The sequence below is a fragment of the Jatropha curcas genome, chromosome 8 (assembly GCF_041381405.1).
Source record: "Jatropha curcas cultivar XTBG-Jc1 chromosome 8, XTBG_Jcur_1.0, whole genome shotgun sequence".
Taxonomy (NCBI): domain Eukaryota; kingdom Viridiplantae; phylum Streptophyta; class Magnoliopsida; order Malpighiales; family Euphorbiaceae; genus Jatropha; species Jatropha curcas.
In genome coordinates, this window is record NC_143158.1 from 27,139,047 (window position 1) to 27,160,538 (window position 21,492).

General features: G+C 28.8%; 1 protein-coding gene and 1 long non-coding RNA gene across 3 annotated transcripts; both read left to right on the forward strand.

The window, feature by feature from the left end:
- Positions 1 to 1,877: 1,877 nt before the first annotated feature.
- LOC149494437 (uncharacterized) lies at positions 1,878 to 3,776 on the forward strand. Its single transcript, XR_016322262.1, has 2 exons — positions 1,878 to 2,119; positions 3,269 to 3,776. It is a non-coding gene; the product is annotated as an uncharacterized LOC149494437 (long non-coding RNA).
- Positions 3,777 to 6,988: 3,212 nt separating this feature from the next.
- FATB (fatty acyl-ACP thioesterases B) lies at positions 6,989 to 12,307 on the forward strand. Of its 2 annotated transcripts, XM_012223292.4 has the most exons (7): positions 6,989 to 7,314; positions 8,228 to 8,830; positions 8,963 to 9,096; positions 10,195 to 10,308; positions 10,416 to 10,587; positions 10,696 to 10,764; positions 11,728 to 12,307. In XM_012223292.4, exons 2-7 carry the CDS (start codon positions 8,333 to 8,335, stop codon positions 11,995 to 11,997), a joined length of 1,257 nt encoding a protein of 418 aa, XP_012078682.1. In that variant the 5' UTR covers positions 6,989 to 7,314; positions 8,228 to 8,332; the 3' UTR covers positions 11,998 to 12,307. The 2 variants fall into 2 exon arrangements, with proteins under 2 accessions (XP_012078682.1, NP_001292946.1); NM_001306017.1 differs by lacking the exon at positions 6,989 to 7,314 and having other exon boundaries at positions 8,333 to 8,830; positions 11,728 to 11,997.
- The last annotated feature ends 9,185 nt before the right edge of the window (positions 12,308 to 21,492 follow it).

Below are 21,492 nucleotides of genomic sequence, written 5' to 3' on the forward strand. Positions count from 1 at the left end.
TTATATTTTTAAAAGATATATATATATAAAGAAAGATTTATTTACTTGACCTAATAAGAAAAGGAATTACGTGAGGGAATGGATTTGCCTAGACAGTTTCTGTGACTCAATCTGAGAACCGAACTATTCTATTAATATTTTCTATTAGTATTAGTTAGCAATCACGTCTCAGTGTGAGTCTTTCCTTCCGTGATGAATTGTTGGCATCAATCCTACATCCTACATTTTGTCTTTGTGGACCAAAGAGAAAGGGACTCAATGAAAAAAAAATCTTATCACGAGGGAAGCAAGGAAGTCAACCTCTTTCAAATATAGAATATGGATTATGGCAATGCAACGTAGTTGGACTCTCATATCGATCGGAATGAACCATACCAATAAAAATAAACTATTTTGTTGAAATGAGAATATTTTTTACCATGGACCCAGACTGCTAAACAAGTTAATCTATTAGAGATTATACTAATTCAAAATGATAAAGTATGATCGATATTTAAAAACAAATATATATTTTCATTGTTTTGATCTATGGGTGAGAGTCTCGGTTCAGTCAAGGTAAATATAGTTGTTGTCTGATCTTTTTTTCCTTGGTCGTTTGATATTATTTGAAAGAAAATTTTATACAAATATTCTAATTATTATGACAATTTGAAAATTATTTCTTCAATTCTGGTTGTTAAAGCATAGGTTATACATTTTTCCAATAAGAATTGTTACTAGATAAATACTCGCATGCACATGTACATAGAATGGACCTTCAACAACAAACGACAACTCTTTTACTATTATTAATAATTAATAATTGGTGCTGAAAATTATATGTGGACTTAATGTTTGATCATCTCTACAAGATACATAAAACCACAAGTTACTAGATATCTGCACAGAGAATTAGTAAGTGGTTATCTTTTTGTCAATCATTAGAATTAATACAGTTTAATTTGATTTAATTAAGTTTAATATTTCATTTTCAAAACTAACTATAAATATATATATTATATTATATATTACACATGCGATATTCAAATTTAATAAATTAATCTTATAATATTCTAATTAATTTCTTATTAAGAATAACCTTAATTTGCTTAAGATTTTGCTTTTGTGCTGAGAATAAGTAATATAGACGGTTGCCTCCAACACGTGAACTGAGATCTTACTTGGATTATACGGCATTACACATATATAGCTAATAATGATACGACAATCCTTTCGCATGCATAAATTGGGTAGATAACAAATAAAATTTGTATGCTATTATATAAAAATCCTGCTTATTAGCGTTTCTATTGTGAGCAAATAGAAAGAAAATGTTTAATCAGAATTTTTAAGCATATATAAATATTTTTTCCATTTTTATTAATTTTATAATCTTTGTACCGGTAATTTATCTTTGACCAAATATCATAGTTATTGTAAATTGTACGTATAGTAAAACTCTGTTACGTAGGCAACAGCTAACAAGCATGGGACGGAAAGAAGCTAAACAAGATTTGGGAGGCTGAATTCAATTGCACCACGACAATAAACAAACCAAGAAGGAAAGGAAACGACACTCAAAGCTATACTAATACATGCATACATTATAATATACATACACATATATAGTTCAACAAACTCTAACCTAACACATGTAATAAATCCTAAACACGTATCCTTTATGGCCACACATTTCTCTTTCGTCCTCCTGACAATGAAACTCCATTTACACATATGCTTTATTTTCAATCACTAGCCAAATAAGTTAGTTGTATTCTCATATCTTTTTATCTCTACCACATGTTTTTGCATTGTTTATATATATGCTTTGGTATTTTTTTTTTTCTTCTTAAATTAAATTGATATTGCATTAATATAATGCAATTTAATTATGTAATCAAATGTATTTTTCTTAGTATAAATATAAATATTAGAACTTAAAACTAAAATAAATGTTATATCAATAGAAACTGAATTTCTTATATATATATATATATATATATTAGGGTGAAGATTTTATAATATTCTATTAAATGCGATTCCGAAAATGAAACTTATGGTCCGCAATGTGTTTACGCGTTCTTCTGAAAAAAAGTACGTGCAGGTGGATTCAACGTTTCAAGACATGGCTGCTTCTAAGGTATGGATCGCCTGATTTTGTATCTAGCTATTCTAATAAATGGGTAGAGGCAAAGAGGTGGACAAGCAAGTCTGGGTAGTTAGCGAGTTAAATAACTAGCTATCTTACCAATAGCTAACGGGAATAAATTTCATTTTAGGCGAATTTTAAATAGAAATTTGAAGTCATCATTATTTACAAAGTTTTACTTAAATAGCGTAAAATGTTCTCTTTCTCTTAAAATAATAAAGTAAAATGTTATTTGTTTGTAAAAGGATGTTACTAAAATGAAAAATGACCATATTAATTAATTAAAAATGTTTATAATAACAATTACTATTTTTAACAATTATAAATAAAATGATCATATAAGAAATTATAAGCTAAACATTGTACCAATTACAAAAAATACAAGCTAGTTGTTTTAAAATAATTTAAAGATATATACTTGTATAAAACAAATTTTTATTTGCTCTATCATATATCTCGTTATTGATAGATTTGGAGCGTCCCATAGCGGAGTTTTACTGTGTTTTTTTTATGAAGTTATTCTTATTGTCGAGGATTTTATTTATTTATTTATAATTTGTTCTTTTTTCGCGATTCAAATTATTGGAGTATTGATTACTTTTTACAAAGATTCAAATCTTTAAATTCGGTTAATGATTTTTTATGTATAGAATCTAATAATGCATCTTTTCTTCCATCAACTTTTCATATTTTAAACTCCATAAGAATTATATATTGCAAAAAATTTCTTCATCATCCTATTTTTTCCCATTTAAAAAAGTATTTAATTTGGAATATTAATCTTTTCTGTTAAAATCACAGAAAATTTTTAATTTTTTTATTTATATTTCTTAAAATATTATATTATATTCACATTAGTTTGTTTATTAATAAAGTTTTTTTTCCGAAAAGATTACTTTTTAAAATAATAATAATAATAATAATAATAATAATAAGAGTTTTTAACCTATAAATTGTGGTCAGTTGACGTTGCAGGATCGACATTAAAAAAAAATTTTATATTCAATCTTCATTAAATGCATTTATAATAGGAATAACCAAACATTAGTTACATTAATTTTCAGCCGAATTAAATGGTCCTGACAATGGATGGGACACTTTGGGAAAAAATAATAACATGATCTTTTTTTTTATTTACAGGTGGTATAATTAATCACTCGGGACCACAAGAAGTAAGTGTTAACGGTTCTCCCAACTGTTTATAACATTACAACTCTATCCTTTCAGTCTGTAATAATAACGAGAATGCCCGTTGGCGTGCGCAGTCTAGAAGCACCATGGAAGCCTCTGGAATTAAATTAAAATTTTTTCTTCTTCAAAAACAATCGGTCAAACATCCACACTATAAGACAAATTTTAGCTTACCACCCATTATTTTTAAAGTATATAATTATTTTCACTTCTTCCTTTCTTTCTACAGACTAAAATTCCTTAATTAGAAGAAAAGGACTCCAATTTTCTTATTTTTCAATATTAATTCAATTTTGTCCGCAGACACAAGAATTTGACTGTCAAAAAGAAAATAAAAAAGAGATGACAAGTCAAACCATGCCACAGCATGGTTGGAATTTATTTTTTTATACATAAGTGTATTTTCACACTCATATTGAGATTAGAAATTTTCTAATAATAACTACAGTTTAGGATCTCTTAATTTCGCATGTAAAATTTATTTAAAGATATAGTTTATTTTTACCGATTTAATAATGAGATAAAAAATTATTCTGTTAAAATGGAAAATAACTCATGAAATTATTTTTCTTTATATATTAAAAATTTAAAGAAAATGATTTTCGTATGTACAGGAATTTATGTATTATTTTTCTTTTTTTGGTAAAGAATAGCAAGAGCAAAAGCTCAAGAAAGAAAACTAACTACAAGCATTCATAGGGTAAGCCACACCAGTACATTAATTAATTTTTGATAAAACATCTTTTTAACTTTTAAATGTTAATTCAAATATTATGTTATCGAAAAAATAAAAATACTGTGTTGCGTTTTAACTCAAAAAATTATTGCCAACAGCAGCCTATATCTCTAATAACATCCGTTACTAATTTTTTGCTGTATTGAATAAATTAGATATCCTACTCGTGCTCTTATTTATCTAAGTATTTTAGACTAGTTCACGATTATGATAAATTATACTTTACATACTTAGGAGGTATTTTTAAAATTTTAAATAAACAACAAATATACCAATTCTACCAAAAAAAAAAAAAAAAACTAAAACAAATTTGAATGCAATCATCTAAAATAATAATGAAAGCTTTCGGAAATTCTACCCATTTTATCTATCAATTCCTGATCTGATTTTGAGTTGACAGAAACAATATTATATTCTTTATTTCATTGGGTTGTTTTCTTTCTCACGAGAAAAGGTGACAGTTGAGCTACTATCCTTTATTTATGGATAGAAACTATCAATTTGTTACGTAACTTAATCAAATATAACATGGAAGACTGAAAGTTCAATTGCAATTTTATTTTATATTCTTTTAACAAATTCAATGCGTACCAAAAAAAAAAAAAAGAAAAAAAATAAATCATCTAACCTATATCTTAGACTTATGTAGGAATTGAACACATTTTGTGTGCAAATCTATGGATTTTCCATTTTTAGAGTTTTTTTTAATGATCCATTTTTCACATCGGATAACATTAGATTCAACTACAATATTTCATTTCATTTATTATAATTAAATTCTGCTCGCATCGAATTAATCTATTAAAAATTAAAATGCTCTCACCAAATATTCCTATATCCATAAGTATAAATGCAAGCTTTGGATATATAATTACAACAACTTTTTAACTGTTGGACACATGATTCAAAAGCAAAATCATTTGATTTTAAATTTAGATCACCTGTCCTTCAAGTTGACCTGGTAGGCTGTGGGGGATTTAATAACTATCGAATCAATATAAATATGTAATTAAAATAAATTATAAAATTTCATATATGTATAACTGAATTTATTTATTATTTTTTTCTTTCTGGTACAATGAAAATAAAATTTGCTATTTAATTTATTCATCCATATCTAATAACTAAATTGATTATTCACTTTATTCATCAACAATCAACATTCAAACTCTGAAATAGATTATAAATACATTTTTTAATTTTATTTAATGAGAAAGTGATATTATAAGTTAATTTTAACACGTTGTATATTAAAAAAAGCTGTTTACTGTTATAAATTGAATTGAATTGAATTACATGTCAGTATACATTTATGCTTTGATTGTCTTGGGGTAGCCATGTATCCCATTCCTTGTGAGCATCGCCAGTAGATCGCCTTGTCTCCTGCGCCGGTAGCGCCAATAATTTTCTATGGGTACGTGCTAGCATTGGAGTAGCAGAGTAATTAACACCTTATTTTATTTGGCTCGGATATCTGACCGAGATTGATGTTGAAGTAAAATTATTTTAATAATAATAATAATAATAATAATAATTTTAGGTTTTGATTCCTAATTTTAGGGGTCATAATGGATTTTAGATGAGAATTCGATTTATAAAAATCAAATTTATCATGCAGGAAAAGTGTTCAAATGGATCGTAACAGAGGAACATGATTCACAAAATACATAAATTAAATGGATAAGGTTTGAGTCTAGATGATTTCGTATTATAAACGAATGACCCATATATAATACAAGTTTAAACGGGTCATCTCACGGATTGATTCGTCTAATCCGTTTATTTAAGGATAAAAATATAATTATATATATTCAGTAGGTTATAGGTATAATGAGTGCTGTGTTTTTGACAAACATACGACACATTTAATGAAATTTGATTGAATTTTTGATTTATATATGATCCATTTAATTAAACTAATTACATGCATTATATTCATGTCGCTTGTTTAATTTTCGTATCGTATTCTTTTTTAAATATTTTATACGATTATTAAATGAATACTAGTCGTGATGATCTTAATTGTGTCGCGTGTTAGGTGGTTTCGTGCCCAATCCGATATGTCAATCTATTCTGATACCTCTATTAACCACTTTATTTATAATTAATTCCCTATTTTTATTATAATTATATTTTTTATTTAAATATAAAATTATTAATTACGTGTAAAATTTTCAGATAAAGTTATATTTTTTTTAACATTATGAATAAAGTTAAACGATAAATTACCAACCTTGAATTAAAATAGGTAAAATTTATTCAGGTTCTCGGAATTACAACCAACGATGGAAATTGTACTTGAAGATCATTTAACTTGTAATAATCAAGCGCAACTACTTCACAACTTGCATGGTGTCAGAAGTGAGGCATCATATACATGAAACTAACTTTCTGAATATTAATTAAAATTATTTTATTTTTTTGCAATTTCATCCTTATAATAATAAACATTTTTAAAAATATTCTCAAAATTCTTAATTTTCTCCCTGAATTTTATATATATTCTTAAAATATTCATACTGTCTCCTGATTTTGCTTCGAATTTTATTTCTATTTTTATTTTTGATTCTCAATATTTAAATTTCAGTTTTATACTGGACCTGTATCAAAAGAAATCTAGCCAAAAGAGGGACAAGCTGAAGAAAGTAAAAAGGAGGAACTAAGAAGAAAAATGAAAAAATATAGGTAAGGAATTAAATTAATAAGAGTATCCATTAACAGTCAACAATGTTTATAGTAGTATAATTAAGTCAGGCAAACAGGAGTGCAAACACTGTATTAATAATAATAAAAATAAAAAAATAATAGGCAAATAAATGAAGAGAAGAGGGGTGGCAAAAACGTAAATAAAGGAAGAGTAATGTTCGGGAAGTGTAACTTTGAACCAGAGGCGGGAGGGGGCCATGTGGACACTATAAAAACCGTTCCTTCATTCCCTACCACTCGCAAGCCAACTCACTCTACCGCTGGCCCTAAAATACCCTTTGTCCTCTCTCTTCCTTTCTGGCCTCTTGGCTTTTTTGAAAGCTTATAGCAGAAGAAGAAAGTTCAAAACTCTCACACAAAATTTAGAAAAAAAAACAGGAAAAAGGAAAGCAACGGGAAAAAGAGATCCGCGAATCCTAGAAGAAGAGTAGAAGGAAGCGAAGTTACGGGTTTTCCAGAACGAAATGACGCATTAGCCCATGTCATTTTCTCTCTCTTGAAATTTTTTCTCGTGTTTGTTGAGCTGCCTCTCTCTCTGGTTGGCTACTTTAAGGTATGGGATTGGAGTTTGTTTTGTTTTTCGTTTTCTCTTGTTTGTTGCATTTTCTGCTGTTTATTGGATTTGTTATTTATAATTTTCTCCTTTGATCCGTTGGGAAGGCTTTGTGTTTGCTGTTTGGATGTTGAGGAAGTTGAGGTAATGAGAGGATAATGAAGTGTTTGATTGTTTGAAATGGGGATGTTTAGGGTTAATCCTGTGAAATGGCTCTGTTTAGGTTGGCTTGACTGAAGAGATCTGAGATTTGGAATTTTAAAATTTCCTTCATCTATTTTGCATTTTCTCAGCACCAAACGCTCATTGAAGTGCTCTGTGTTATTACTATTACTATTATTATTTTGTGCATATTCCGGCCTTGTTTGCTGTTTTTGAGAATGCGAGTTTTTGCTTTTGGTATGAAAATTTGTTTGATTTCTCTTTTGAAATTTGTGGTTCTACGGTCAGATCTGCTGTGCGTTTCTTTATCGTGCAGATACTTATTCTTGTCTCTTTGATTTTGTAATTTAGATACTGTCAATGCCTATAAACAGATAATTATTTTCTCTAATAGATTTGGGCGAGATTTCATCCATTTTTCTGCCTTTGCTTTTTTAGCCGTTTCTTTAGCCTTTGCTTTAGGTTTATTTTATGGTAGAAATGAAGCGTTTCTTTAACTTTCCCTCATAACTCCAACCGGCTTAAGGGGCACAGAGGAAAAAATGGGTTGGAGAATTCAAGAAGCCTCCATTTTACCGGATGAGAAAACAAACATTTCTGTTGAAGTGATAGTGTTTTTTGAATCCTTCTGTTGAAGTGACTGCAGTTTTAAAGCAGAATTGTACTGTTAAATCTAGCTGTTATCATGTTGTCGTTCATTCAGCTATAAAGTTTTCTGATCAGTTTTCATGTTTGGTACAAATCTTTGCAGAAAGCTGCGCAAACCTGATTCTCAAGCTTGCTTGTCCTTTTTTGCGAATTAAAGACCAATTAGGTGTCAAACCTTCATTTGGTCCATTGATTCTTCCATTTCAGCATGGTTGCTACTGCTGCTACTTCCTCGTTCTTCCCTGTTCCTACTTCATCTGCAGATTCCAAGTCCACCAAGATTGGTAGTGGGTCTGCAAGTTTGGGAGGAATCAAATCAAAACCTGCTTCTTCTGGGGGCTTGCAAGTCAAGGCAAATGCCCAAGCCCCTCCCAAGATAAATGGATCCACAGTAGGCTATACAACACCTGTGGACAGTGTGAAAAATGAGGGTGACACGCCATCACCGCCCCCAAGGACCTTTATCAACCAATTACCTGATTGGAGCATGCTTCTTGCTGCTATTACAACTATATTCTTGGCAGCAGAGAAGCAGTGGATGATGCTTGACTGGAAACCACGGCGACCTGACATGCTTATTGACCCTTTTGGTCTAGGGAGAATTGTTCAGGATGGCCTTGTGTTCAGGCAGAACTTCTCCATCCGATCATATGAAATTGGCGCGGATCGGACAGCATCCATAGAGACATTGATGAATCATTTACAAGTATGATCATTTTTAATTTTATTATTTTAGGTATAGTTTCAATGTTACAATGGTTAGTAACAAATGAAAAGGCCAAGGTTTAATATTCTTGTCACAAGTTTGAATTTTCCTATCCAATTTATTTGGTTGCAGGAAACAGCCCTCAACCATGTTAAGACTGCTGGACTTCTTGGTGAGGGGTTTGGTTCAACACCAGAGATGAGTAAAAGGAACCTGATATGGGTGGTTACTCGGATGCAGGTCCTGGTGGATCGTTATCCAACGTGGTAAGTAATTATCTGAGTTGCCTTTGTTACGCTACATGGATCAATTTGTGATCTCACTAGTTTTATAATTTTTGGCTTTGATGTTTCTATTTTTATTTTGAAAGTAAGTTATGATTATTATTATTTTTTTTATCTCAAGTATGCAACTTTTTGAGCTATCAATCCCTATTCCACAAAACCTTCGATCCTCTATGCTCACAGCTCATACCTGCAAGTAGGAATCTTAGTCTTATACCGCCTTGGAGTCTTGTTGCATGTAATTACTAGCTCTATAATTGATTCCTTGCTTTGTAGTTTTGTAGGTTGATACAGAGGGAGAGGAGAGTTGTAGTTTAGCCATGAAAACTTGAACCCTATGATTGTATGAAGGATGTTTTTTTAGGATAGGACCAGCAATAAACATTCAAGCTTATTGGAGTATGCTCATACTGCTAGATTGGCTGTAAGATGATTTTGTAGTGTTTCCAAATGCTTCTCCTTCCTCTTTTATGAATTGGGTAACAGATTGTTCATTATTGGATATACGACTTTTGTGAATAATATTTTCTACAGTCTTTTATATAATTTCTTGTATCTTTCATTTTTCTTTAGTTCTTCACTCTTCCTCAGTTTTTGCATTTAACATCCTTGCATTAGAATAATTGGTTGGCAACTAGAATTTTTCCAGCTAGTAATCGTCCACAGTGGATAAAGCAGTTTTATGAAGGGATTTTTAATTTTTTTGTTCGGTAGAGCATTGAGAAATTTCCATGAGAGAACAGTTGAATGTGGCATGAATTAAAATGCAGTCAACCATTCAGTTACACATGATTGTTCTGTGACAGAACCTTTGGTTGCTTTTCAGGGTTTGATATCTGTTTTTAGGGCAATTATTTGTACTGCATTGAGTTATCTGATTATTTGAAGCACTAGATAGTTGCTTAGATGCTCCCCAACTTGAAGTATGATTTTGACATGAATGTTGGATGCATTTTGATTTTTTTTTTTTTAGAAGCATTTAAAACATGGTGTGATATTTTGATTTAGAACAATTTTGGGGGAATCGTGATTCATGGATGTGATGACCAGAGTTTGATAAGCTGAAATTATGTCTTGTAGGGGTGATGTTGTTGAAGTAGATACTTGGGTGAGTGCATCAGGAAAAAATGGCATGCGCCGCGATTGGCTTGTTCGTGACAGTAAAACCGGTGAAACTCTAACAAGAGCCTCCAGGTAAAAAAATCTTATTTTGAAATCCATAATTTTCCTAGTGCTTTTTATGCTATTTTCATCAATCTGATGACTAATTAATTTGTAACATCTGGTTTGATAATTTGCAGTGTGTGGGTAATGATGAATAAACTGACTAGGAGATTATCTAAAATTCCTGAAGAGGTTAGGGGGGAAATAGAGCCTTACTTTTTGAATTCTGATCCTATTGTGGATGAGGATGGCAGAAAACTGCCAAAACTTGATGACAACACTGCGGATTATGTTTGCAAAGGTTTAACTGTAAGTAAACTTACCAAGATACTTATAGCTATATATTTACTGTCTTATGTCTAATTTCCAATAACTCATGCTGTTCTCATTATGACATATACACTTTCTGATTTTCAGCCTAGATGGAGTGATTTAGATGTCAACCAACATGTTAACAATGTGAAGTACATTGGCTGGATCCTTGAGGTAGATCTTTATACCAATATAATTCCAATTCTTAATGACCTTCTCTGTTTAATTGTGTTTCTACTTTTAGCTGTAGCCATGAAGATCTCTGAATAGTATTAAAATAGCCAGCCAGATGAGAGTCTGTTAGATTACTTATTTGGATGGGATTCAATTTAAACTAAAACCATTGTTTTTAATAAGTTAACCAAAAATCTTACGGGATCATATTAACTATAGATATACTCAATCTCTCAAAATTTGGCATGTTACTGATCTTAAAGTACCTATGAGATGAAAGTATACCTGTATGTTTTAAACAATTGTTTATATTACATAATAGCGGGTACTAACAAATGATTGAAAAAGGGAGAGTCAATTAATGTCTGTAGAACCCTATATACAAGAAATTTTGACATCGAGATATCTGTTATGCCATGCATGACACATATACCCTCCATAATCCCATTTTTCATATTTTCCAAACTAGTCAGTGGCTTGATCTGTAAATAACAGCTGGACTGGATGGGATTAATGATATGTTTTTCAATTCAATGATTGTCTATCATACAATCCAAAAAATTATGTTTTCTTGAAACTTGTCCACTTTAACATCTTAGATGGACTAATTTATGTAAATGAGAACTGTTGCCAGCTCACATGGTTGTGCTGTTTTAAATTTTCTTTTTTTTTCTTTTTCACCTAGCTTTGAACAAGATACTTAGTGGTAGGTGGGCACTCAAATGCTCTGTCTGCTTCAGTTTGAAGCTAAAGAGTGAAAAACCATGGCCATATACTTCAACATCTTTGATATGACACTGACACTGACACAACAATATTAATAACATATACAATATGGATATTATATTTGGCAATTTCAATTTCATGGATTCATAGTATGTGGAAGAATGTTAAAGAAATTAACAAGTTACTAGTGTTTGAACTTATATGCGCATTTTGATCTTATGGCGCCTGTTCTTGCAGAGTGCTCCGCTGCCGATCCTGGAGAGTCATGAGCTATCATCCATTATTATGGAATATAGGAGGGAGTGTGGAAGGGATAGTGTGCTTCAGTCGCTGACTGCTGTCTCTGGCACCGGCTTAGGAAATTTAGGAAATGCTGGTGAAATTGAGTGTCAGCACTTGCTTCGACTGGAGGAAGGTGCTGAGATAGTAAGGGGAAGGACTGCGTGGAGGCCAAAGTATCGCAGCAACTTTGGAATTATGGGTCAGATTCCAGTTGAAAGTGCCTAAGGATCCAATACCCCTCTGTTCTTTGTCGACTGATGTGGCATTAAGTCTCTTTATGTCACACAACGCCTGTGTAGAATCTTCCTTTGTTCAGTTCTTGGAATTAATAGATGTTCCTTCTTATATATATTATATTTATTTATTATATATATTTTTCTGATTTCTTGAAAAAAAGGAAGTTGTAAGCTTTTGTAATTACTAATTAGTTCTTGCTACTCTCTCTCTCTGTCTCTCTCCCCCTTTGAAGTGGGTCTGCCTTTTCAATTTGAGTTAATATTTTAGGCGGAGAAGCTCTCTCTCGCCCCAAAAGAAATTTCGACTTGGTTGGTCGTAGACTCATAGTAATTGATATATGGCTCTTGTTCCTTGTTGTATGGGTACCCCAGGATTATGGCCTTCTTTGATTGGACAATATTTGTACATTTTGCAGATTAATACTCCCTCCATCCAAACAAAATGGTTCCATTTACTTTTCACAGTTAAATTGTTCGACCATAAAATTTATTTTTCTTTTTCCTTGTATTCTCTTATATTAATAATTTTTAATATTTTAAATTGTGAAATTGTTTAGAGTTTTTTAATAAAAAATTAATATCCTGGCACATGTTTTAATTATTTTATATTTATGTTTATTATGTTGTAATAGAAAATACGAATAATATAATATGAAATGTTTCTTTTTTCTTTTCATTTTTAAAACGATGGTGATCAGGACATTAAAGTTGTAGAACAATTATTTTGTTGACCAAATGTTTGGTAATTCTGTTTATATTAATTGTTGGGACAAATTATATTATTATAAGGAAGAAATCATTTTCAAAATTGAAATAGAAATGGGAAGAAATCACAACCAGATTTGTTGCTCATTTATTGTTTTTGGTGGTGAGTACTGCTATTATCAATGACTTGTTGACTGAGTGACTTTGACATGGTGTTCCACGTGCTGCTTAGCTGCCTGTCCATATGAGCTTCCCCAAATTCCTCTTGGTTTGTATCATTTGGTATAATGACAAGTAAACATCACGTGTCAACTGAAAAAGACTTTTATTTATACTTTAAAAAAGATTATTAACTATTTTAGTCTTTGAAATTACTATTATTACATTCTTATTTTTCTGCAAAAATTATTGATTTGTTTTTTAGGTTTGGTACCTTAAACTATTTAGTCCTTTTACCTTAATTTTTTTTTAAAGAATATCTTATAATATTTGAATATTTCATCTCTTATATTTAATTGCTATTTTAGTTACTCATATTTATTATTACATTACAACTTAGTTTTTTAATAAATAGTTTAATAAGCTTAAACTTCAGGCCTATTCGGTAAGATTAGTTGTTTTAATAATGTTTATTTATTTGAATGGGTTTTCATAAAACTCTAAAGCTAAATGTTGCATGAGTTTGACTTTTTATAAAACGTTGCCTTAAATTTTAGAAGCTAGTTCAAACACTGTGTTACTGAACACTATAAAAAATCTGTTTAACGTTTTAACCAGTTAAAACGCTGAAAGTTACTTCAAAAGCTATTGTCGAACACAATTTTCAAGTGAATCAATGATTTTGCCAAATAATAAGAATATAATAGTAATTTCAATTAAAATTGAAGGATTGATTAATTAACTATCCAAAAGGAAAAAAAAAAACCGTTGTTTGCAATCCAATATATTGAGCGGTCGGGTTGGATTTTTAAAGTAGATTTTCCTGCTAATCTAATCTAGTATATATTTATATTAATTTTTAGATGGTTAGATAGTATTATTTTTCAAGCTTTGACCCATATAATAAAAAAGGCTCATCCAGGAGCTGTTGAATAAGGAGTGTGTAAGGAGGATAGGCAATGGTCAATCCACTTTGGTTTTTTCAGATCCGTGGTTGCCTGACATAGAAAATCCGTATGTTCGATCTTTAAATATTTCTGGCATGGAGGAGGTTCGAGTTTTTAATTTTTTACAAGCAGATGGCAGAAGCTAGGATGAAGAGGCTATATTGACACTATTTACAGTAGAGGAAAAGCTTTTGATAAAACAAATTCCATTGAGTCTTCATGATTCTAACGACTCATGGAACTGAAAGTGAGAGGGGAAGGGTATGTATATGGTTCGAAGTGGATATGAGTCACTGCATAGCCATATGGAAGTATACAGGTTTCTTTATGGAAGTTTCTGTGGAATTTAAAATGTCCAACCAAAGTTCTTAATTTTATGTGGCGAGCTCTACTGAATATTTTGCATACAAGAATGGTACTGCGATCACAACGAGTGAAAGTTTTTGGTGTATGTCTTTTGTGTAATAATACAGAGGAATCAGTTATTCCTTGTTTAATTAGTTGCACTTACGCCATGCACTGCTGACTATTATCTGATGTGGGTTGGTGGAGTTCAGTAACTACTGTAGTTGATTGGTTTCAAATTCTAATGACACGATGTAGTAGGGAGCTATGTTGTGAAGCGATGTTGGTTGCTTGGGGGATTTGGAATGCTAGAAATAATATGTTGTGGAATCATAAGCTTACTGCTGCTTCATCAGTGATTCATCGGGCTACAAACTTTATTCAAGCAAGGCAGGCTGCTCAGATTGTGGCTGAAACGAATGTGTAGCTACTCAGAAGCATTTTGTAACAATACTTGAAGATTAATATCGATGCATCCTTTGATATTAATTATAAAGTAGCAGGGGTAAGTTGGGTTGTTAGGGACTCTGTAGGATGGTGTAAAGTTGATAAAATTATGCCTTTGGGCTTTGTTTCTAATGCTTTGACGGCTGAAGTTTTGAGCATCCGAGAAGTTTTGAGCGGGTCGAAAGAGAAGAACTTTGGAGGTCCTATGCACACATTGAGAGTTATTGTTTACTTGGTATTCAAGCTTTGCGAAGGAGAGTAGTAGATTGTTCTTATTTTGACACTTCAATTTCTGATTGTCAAACTCTTGTAAATGAGTTTTCAGCTTTATCTTTTAGCTTTGTTTTAAAATCAGCGTATCAAGTTGCATATTCTTTAACTAGAGCATCTGATTCTTTATCTAGTTTTATGGAGTGGTCTTCTCACCCTCCATTTTTGATTTCTGGTGTACTACTGTTTGATCTTAATAATATATAAGGCATTGTAATTTTTTTTTTTTTTTTTCAAAAAGGCCAGTCGAACTTATAATTCAGGTCGGGTTGAAGTCTATTCTCGAGTTTGCTTGAAGGGAAGGGAACTGACCCTGCATATGAGGTTGTACTTTTTATTTGGTATAAATAAATAATCTATTTATAAATAACAAAATTTAATTTAAATATTTTAAATCTCAAAAATATAATTTCTCAATAGTAAAATAATTACTTTTTAAATTATAAGCAACATGAGATCACAAATAAATTATGTAGAATTGTTTGTATCAAACAAGGTTCGAGGACAGTTGGTTAACAAATAATATCCTGTTAAAGAAAAAACAAATAAATAACTTTTTCAAGAGTAAATTACTTTTTTAAATTAGATGAAGTAATTTAAAAAAAAATTAAAAAATTACATATAAGTAAATACCCGCTGATTGATCGCAGCCTGTCATTATTGGTCATCATTAGTCATTAGTAGCTGTAAATAATCACAATTGACAGTTTACTATTTCTTTCACTTTTTCTATATTGAAAAAAAATTATACTCCCTCGTTCAAAATTGTAATCTCAGATATTTTTCACACAGTTCAAAAAATTTAATTTAATTAATTTAATTATAATTTTTCTTATTTTTTTTCTATATACCACCGCTAAAGACCTTAAAGATTATATATTAATAATTTCTTAATACTTTTCTCCATTATCTAAGAAATTCAACATATGATTTTTATTTTTTATTTTTTAAAGGAAAGCTTTGGGTTTGAATGAGTTAAAAGGATTTAACTTTCCTTTTTCTCTTCGGCCTGAGAGAGGATCTGGGCCTTTGTTTTACAAATCAGGACGTGATGTGTTGATAATACAATGAACGAGAAGCGACACGTCGTCGGTATTCCTGCATGTCTCTGTCGTTTGTCGGCTGTCAAAGGAGGTTCTCTTCTTCTTCTTCTTCTCTTTGACTTGGAAACTACTGACAATTGGGTCCCACTCCCTACCACATTTGACATTTTTTTTTTCCATTTTACCCTCCCGCAGCTTTTGGATTGGGCTTGAATTTGAAATTTTGTTAGTGGCCCATGCTTTGAAGCTCTCTCCAATCTCAGAGACTCCAATTCCCAAGCACTTGCACATGACGCGCAAAGGGACGTGAATTCCAATTTGAAGATATTTGGAAATTCGAACTCTTATATGCTCAGTTTATTTCCATAAAAAAATATACAAAAAAATAATTTATTGAAAAATATTTTTTAAATAATTTATTTTCTATTATTTAGTTATAATATTAAAAATTAATTAAAAATATTAAAGTCTTTATCTCATAAGACCATAAAAAATATTAATAATAATATAAATTTTATAATTCAAAATTTTCATTGTTAAATATGAAAAGAATGTAAAAAATATATAAATTATGGTGGGCACCGGTGGCCGATGGTGGTGATCGATAATAAATGGTGCTGATGGTAGCGAAATTAATGATTAATAAATTAAAAAATATAAATTTATAAGATATGCCAATATTCGGAAAACGTTTCTGTCTCGAAGATGTTAAGTTGTTTTTCTTAAAAAATGACTTAATTTTCCTTTAACCAAGAAAATATTTTTCGTAACTTATTTTTCTGAACGTCCCAAATAATGAAAATTTGAAAAAAAATATTTATCCGCAAGTTATTTCACGAAAACAAACAGAGTCTGAATTAGAATCTACACAACTACAACAATGACTATCAACTCTCCATCAAATCCCTGTTCGGTAAAAACTTTAAATAATATTTAATATTTTAATTAAAATCAAAATGTTACTTTTATTATTTATTCAATGTTGTCATGTTTACACTAATATGATGTTGACAAAATAAATCAAGAAATGTTACTTTTTAAATATTTAGCTAACACTTAGTAAAATAGTTAAACAATTACTATAACAATTAATATTTACAAATAAGGTAATTAATCAATTAATTAACTACTTTTTATATTTTTTTAATTTGATTAATTATGGAGTGGAGAGCAAGCTTATGAATCCAGTGAAGATAACAGAAAATATATGATGTGGCAGCATACAATTTATTTATTGCATTAACTTATGTGGCATAACATATGTGAGGGCTAGCTTTATGATATTTTTTTATGGTAATTGGATGTTAGTTGGAGATGTTCCTTGGAAGTGAGTTTCTTATATATACATATATAGATAAAATTTGTTTATTACATTAATTTATTGCATAGTAATTAACGTTGTTTTGTTATTAACAAAATATTAGTTACAGTAATAAGTAATTTTAATTTCTATAAAAGTAAGAACGCAGATTTAAATTATGATAGGAATAAAATTAAATCAAAACTAAAAAGATAAAATATTTATTCCCATTTCCTTATCTTTTGTGGGTAAAGAGTTAAAGATTCCCTGTCTGGGGTACCCTAGTGGGACTCTGCACCCTACTCCTAGGATTCTTCTGTGTTTATGGCTGAATCAATTACTTTCCCGTTTTTATTAATTTACTAGCTTATTTATTTATTTATTTATTTATAGTGCTGTTAAATTTTTATAATAGTGTTACCATTCTTTTATGGTTGCATTTATGTGTTAGTATATGTTATTGTTACTAATTTTTATTACAGACTAAGAAAATATAGTTAATTTATTAAACTGTAATTTTTTCTTAATATAGCCTTACATTAATTATTAATGAATCATGCAAACTAAGATATAGTCTAGTGGTAAGTACTTATACGATTCAACAATAGATCTGGGTTCAAAACCTCCTTCCCAATACTCAAAAAATTATATATATTAATGAATCATAACTCAAAGGTTGTTTAATCGGCTAATATAAATGCATATTTTTGCCTCAAGATTTGATTAATGGTAATATTAGCGTAATATTTTCTTAATAAAAACGTATATCAAATAAGGTAAAATAAAAAATTTATAAAGATTTTTCTCTTCTAAAAAATTATCAAGTAATTTTTAAATAAAATTTATTAAACATCTATAAGATAGACTACTATATATTTAACTATTTATATTGAAATAAATATAATTTTAAATTTAATGTCATAAAAAATCATTGTTATAACCAAACTCTTTTTCTTAATATATCTAACTTTTTAGTAGAATATATGCTCTATCACCCAAAGATCTTTTACTGCAGTGAAAAAAAAAAATTCCACGTAGACATCTTGTTTTTGTTTGGTGGAGAAAAAGTTTTAAATGGAACCATTTCATCAATATGGTATGAGGTGAAAAAGTAATAATAGTTTTGTTGCTATTGCAAGTTTAATGATGATAATTATGAGATTTGATTGACAGATTTAACTTGTGTTCTTTTTAAGTTATTTTTTTAAAGTGTTTGGTATCTTAGTGTTTAAATTAATTTTTAGATGTTAATATAGCATTTTATAAATAGTTAACTCATGTAACATTTAACTTTTAACATTTTATAAAATACTACTAAAATAAATAATGGCTAAATATTACTAAAATAGTCAACAGCGACTAAAATAAGATCAACAGATATTTAAAGAAAAGTCCACAAGCTAAATCTAATTAATATTAAGCACTTTGTGATTAAGATTATGGGCTTAATTAACTATTTAATTACTTGGAAGCACTAATTGAGGCTCACTAGATGACAAAATTCTGGCTTTCTTGAGTGGGGGAGCAATCAAGGGAAGTTGAAGTTGATGAATAAGAGAAAATTTTTCCTTTTATTTTTTTTATTTTTTTGCTTCTTTCTTTTTTGTGCTTTGAGACCTTTTTGGTCTGGCAAAACCTACTTGTAATTATAGTTAGTCACATAAAGTGTGTTCCAATAATCATTTCATGTTTTTCATTTTAATCATTTGGTTTGACATTAGTAGCTTTCTTACTTTCTTTTATAAAATTAATTTCATGTTGGGTCTAGAATACCAAAACTCTTAGCATTTCAATTTCAGATTCCATAATTTATTCATCAAATATTAGTGAATTTTAAAATAATAAAGTGAAATTAAGAAAAGAAAAGAGAAAACCCTTTAATCTTTATTTTGCCACTCATAGAATATAATATGATATAATTAATAATCATATAATTTGCATATTATTTTAGCTCAGAATTTAATTTAAGTCTTCATATGATGTATTCAAAAAACTTATTTTCTGAAATACTTAATAGTAACATCAAACCTAATTGATAAAAAATAACAAACTTTTATTCTAATTAGTAATCACTCCTTAGAAGTATAAGTACATAACCATAGGAATCCAATTTGCAGCTAAGCTTCCATCTAATCTTGCTCTGAACGAAAGCTGTGTTCGCAACAGCTTTTTAAGTAGCCAAGTCAAAACGCTATAAAAAAATCTTCTACATTAACAGCTTTTAAATGTTAATATAGCGTTTTATAAAAAGTTAATTCATATAACTTTTAGGTTTAGCGTTTTATGAAAAACTACTTAAATAGCTAAACACTATTAAAATAATTAACTACTATCAAAATAATTAATTTTGCCGAACAAACTTGTAAACAGTAACAATAGAACAAAAGTTATAAACATGAAAAATATTAGAATCCAACTCAATTTTTCTAGACATTGAGCGCAATACATACTTATCTAAAAAGTAGTTTTTTGAACAATTATAATCCTAATTTGCACTGAAAAAAAAGAGTGAATTTTTCTGACAAAAGAATAAAGTATAATTGTTAATATTTTAAATTGATATTATTGTTGTTTATTATTAAAATTAAAATTTATTATTCGATTAAAAATAAAAAATAATAAAAAATTTTATTTTATTATTTAGTTTGCTAATATAACATGTTATATTAAATGTAATAAATTATGTTTATTCTTTGTAGAATAAGTTACATGGGAAAAAAATTATAACAAATCAAATTGAAGGTTTATTAAAAGTAATAATTAAACATATTATATTTTTAGTGTATTTATTATGTATCTTATGTAGCACAATATATCCAATCAAAATTAAATTACTTTTACTTTTCAATCAATAAAATTAAAATTCTTAAACATATTATATTCTTATAACATTTAATATATATCTTATTAGTATATAATATAATTTTTTAATTTATCCAATACAATTTAGATTCAAATAGTAAATTAATATACAAATTAAAATTAAATTACTTTTATTTTTTATCAATAAAATTAAAATCCTTAAAGATATTATATTCTTATCATATTTCATATATATAATATAATTTTTTATTTCATTTAATAAAATTTAGATTTAAATAGGATATTATATGACCAATCAAAATTAAATTGCTTTTATTTTTTCAATTAATCAAATTAAAATCTCTAACTTTATTTTTGTCAATTTATAATTTAGTAAGGATGTTTCTAGCGATCTTAATGTTCTCCCATTCATTCTCATTTTTATATATATTACCTTCATCTCTAATGGATAGACACACTTTAATTTTTTCGTTTGCCTAATACTATAGCTCACTCACAATTTAAATAAATTAGTTAATATGTTAAATCTCTATTATACCCATATTTATTATTATTTTTTAAAAATAAATTTCTTATTTTACCAATTACTTTTTATTTTCCAATACTATTATTTATTTACAATCACTTTAAAAATTAAATATTTACAAATTTAATCATTTTCAACGCATATTAATTAATTTTAGATAATTAATTAATTTTGACTGATGAAAAAATCAATAATAGATTAATGAGTATATTTCATATTAAAGTAAGAGTATAATAAAAAAATACATATAAATTTATATTTTTAACTAAAATAATTAATTTTTCTTAATTCTTGTGAAATAAAAAAAAAACTACTTACCAATGGGGCACAAATGGAGTATATTATTATAGATTATAGATTTATTGAGACAATGAAGTTTCTTCTTCAATGTTATTGGTGCAAAAAATAATTAATAATAATAAAAAAAAAAAAAAAAAGAGCGGCCCATGTAGAAAGGGATCTATCTCTTTTTGTCTTTGGACGGCATGAAATATTGGTAGGCAAAATCCTTACGAAGCTGTGACCAATAACGCTGCTTTAATAATTGCCTCTCACCAAACTTTCTCCTCTTCTTGGAATTTGCTCATTGGCCCTTCCATTTTTGTTTCTCTCGTCCAAAACAAAATTAATTTACTATTTTTTATTCAACAAAAAATATTCTATTTGATTATAATAATACATTTTCATTTTCATTTGGTACAACTTAAGTTGTTTTATCATGTTTATAAAATGTCAAATTTTTAAAAATTACTTGTAATATTTTGTGCAAGTTAAAATTCACAATCTAACTAATGACATCTTTAATTATATTATCTTAATTAATCTAAAATTACTTTTTTTTTTCTGATTTGTCTCTTAGTTGGGGTTATTAATAACCAACTATTATAATAAAAACAATTAATTTTAATACTTATATGAT

Coding starts and splice junctions, on each gene's coding strand:
- FATB (XM_012223292.4), top strand. CDS start 8,333: ATGGTTGCTACTGCTGCTACTTCCTCGTTCTTCCCTGTTCCTACTTCA. Junction 9,097..10,194: donor GTGGATCGTTATCCAACGTG/GTAAGTAATTAT, acceptor TATGTCTTGTAG/GGGTGATGTTGTTGAAGTAG. Junction 10,765..11,727: donor ACATTGGCTGGATCCTTGAG/GTAGATCTTTAT, acceptor CTGTTCTTGCAG/AGTGCTCCGCTGCCGATCCT.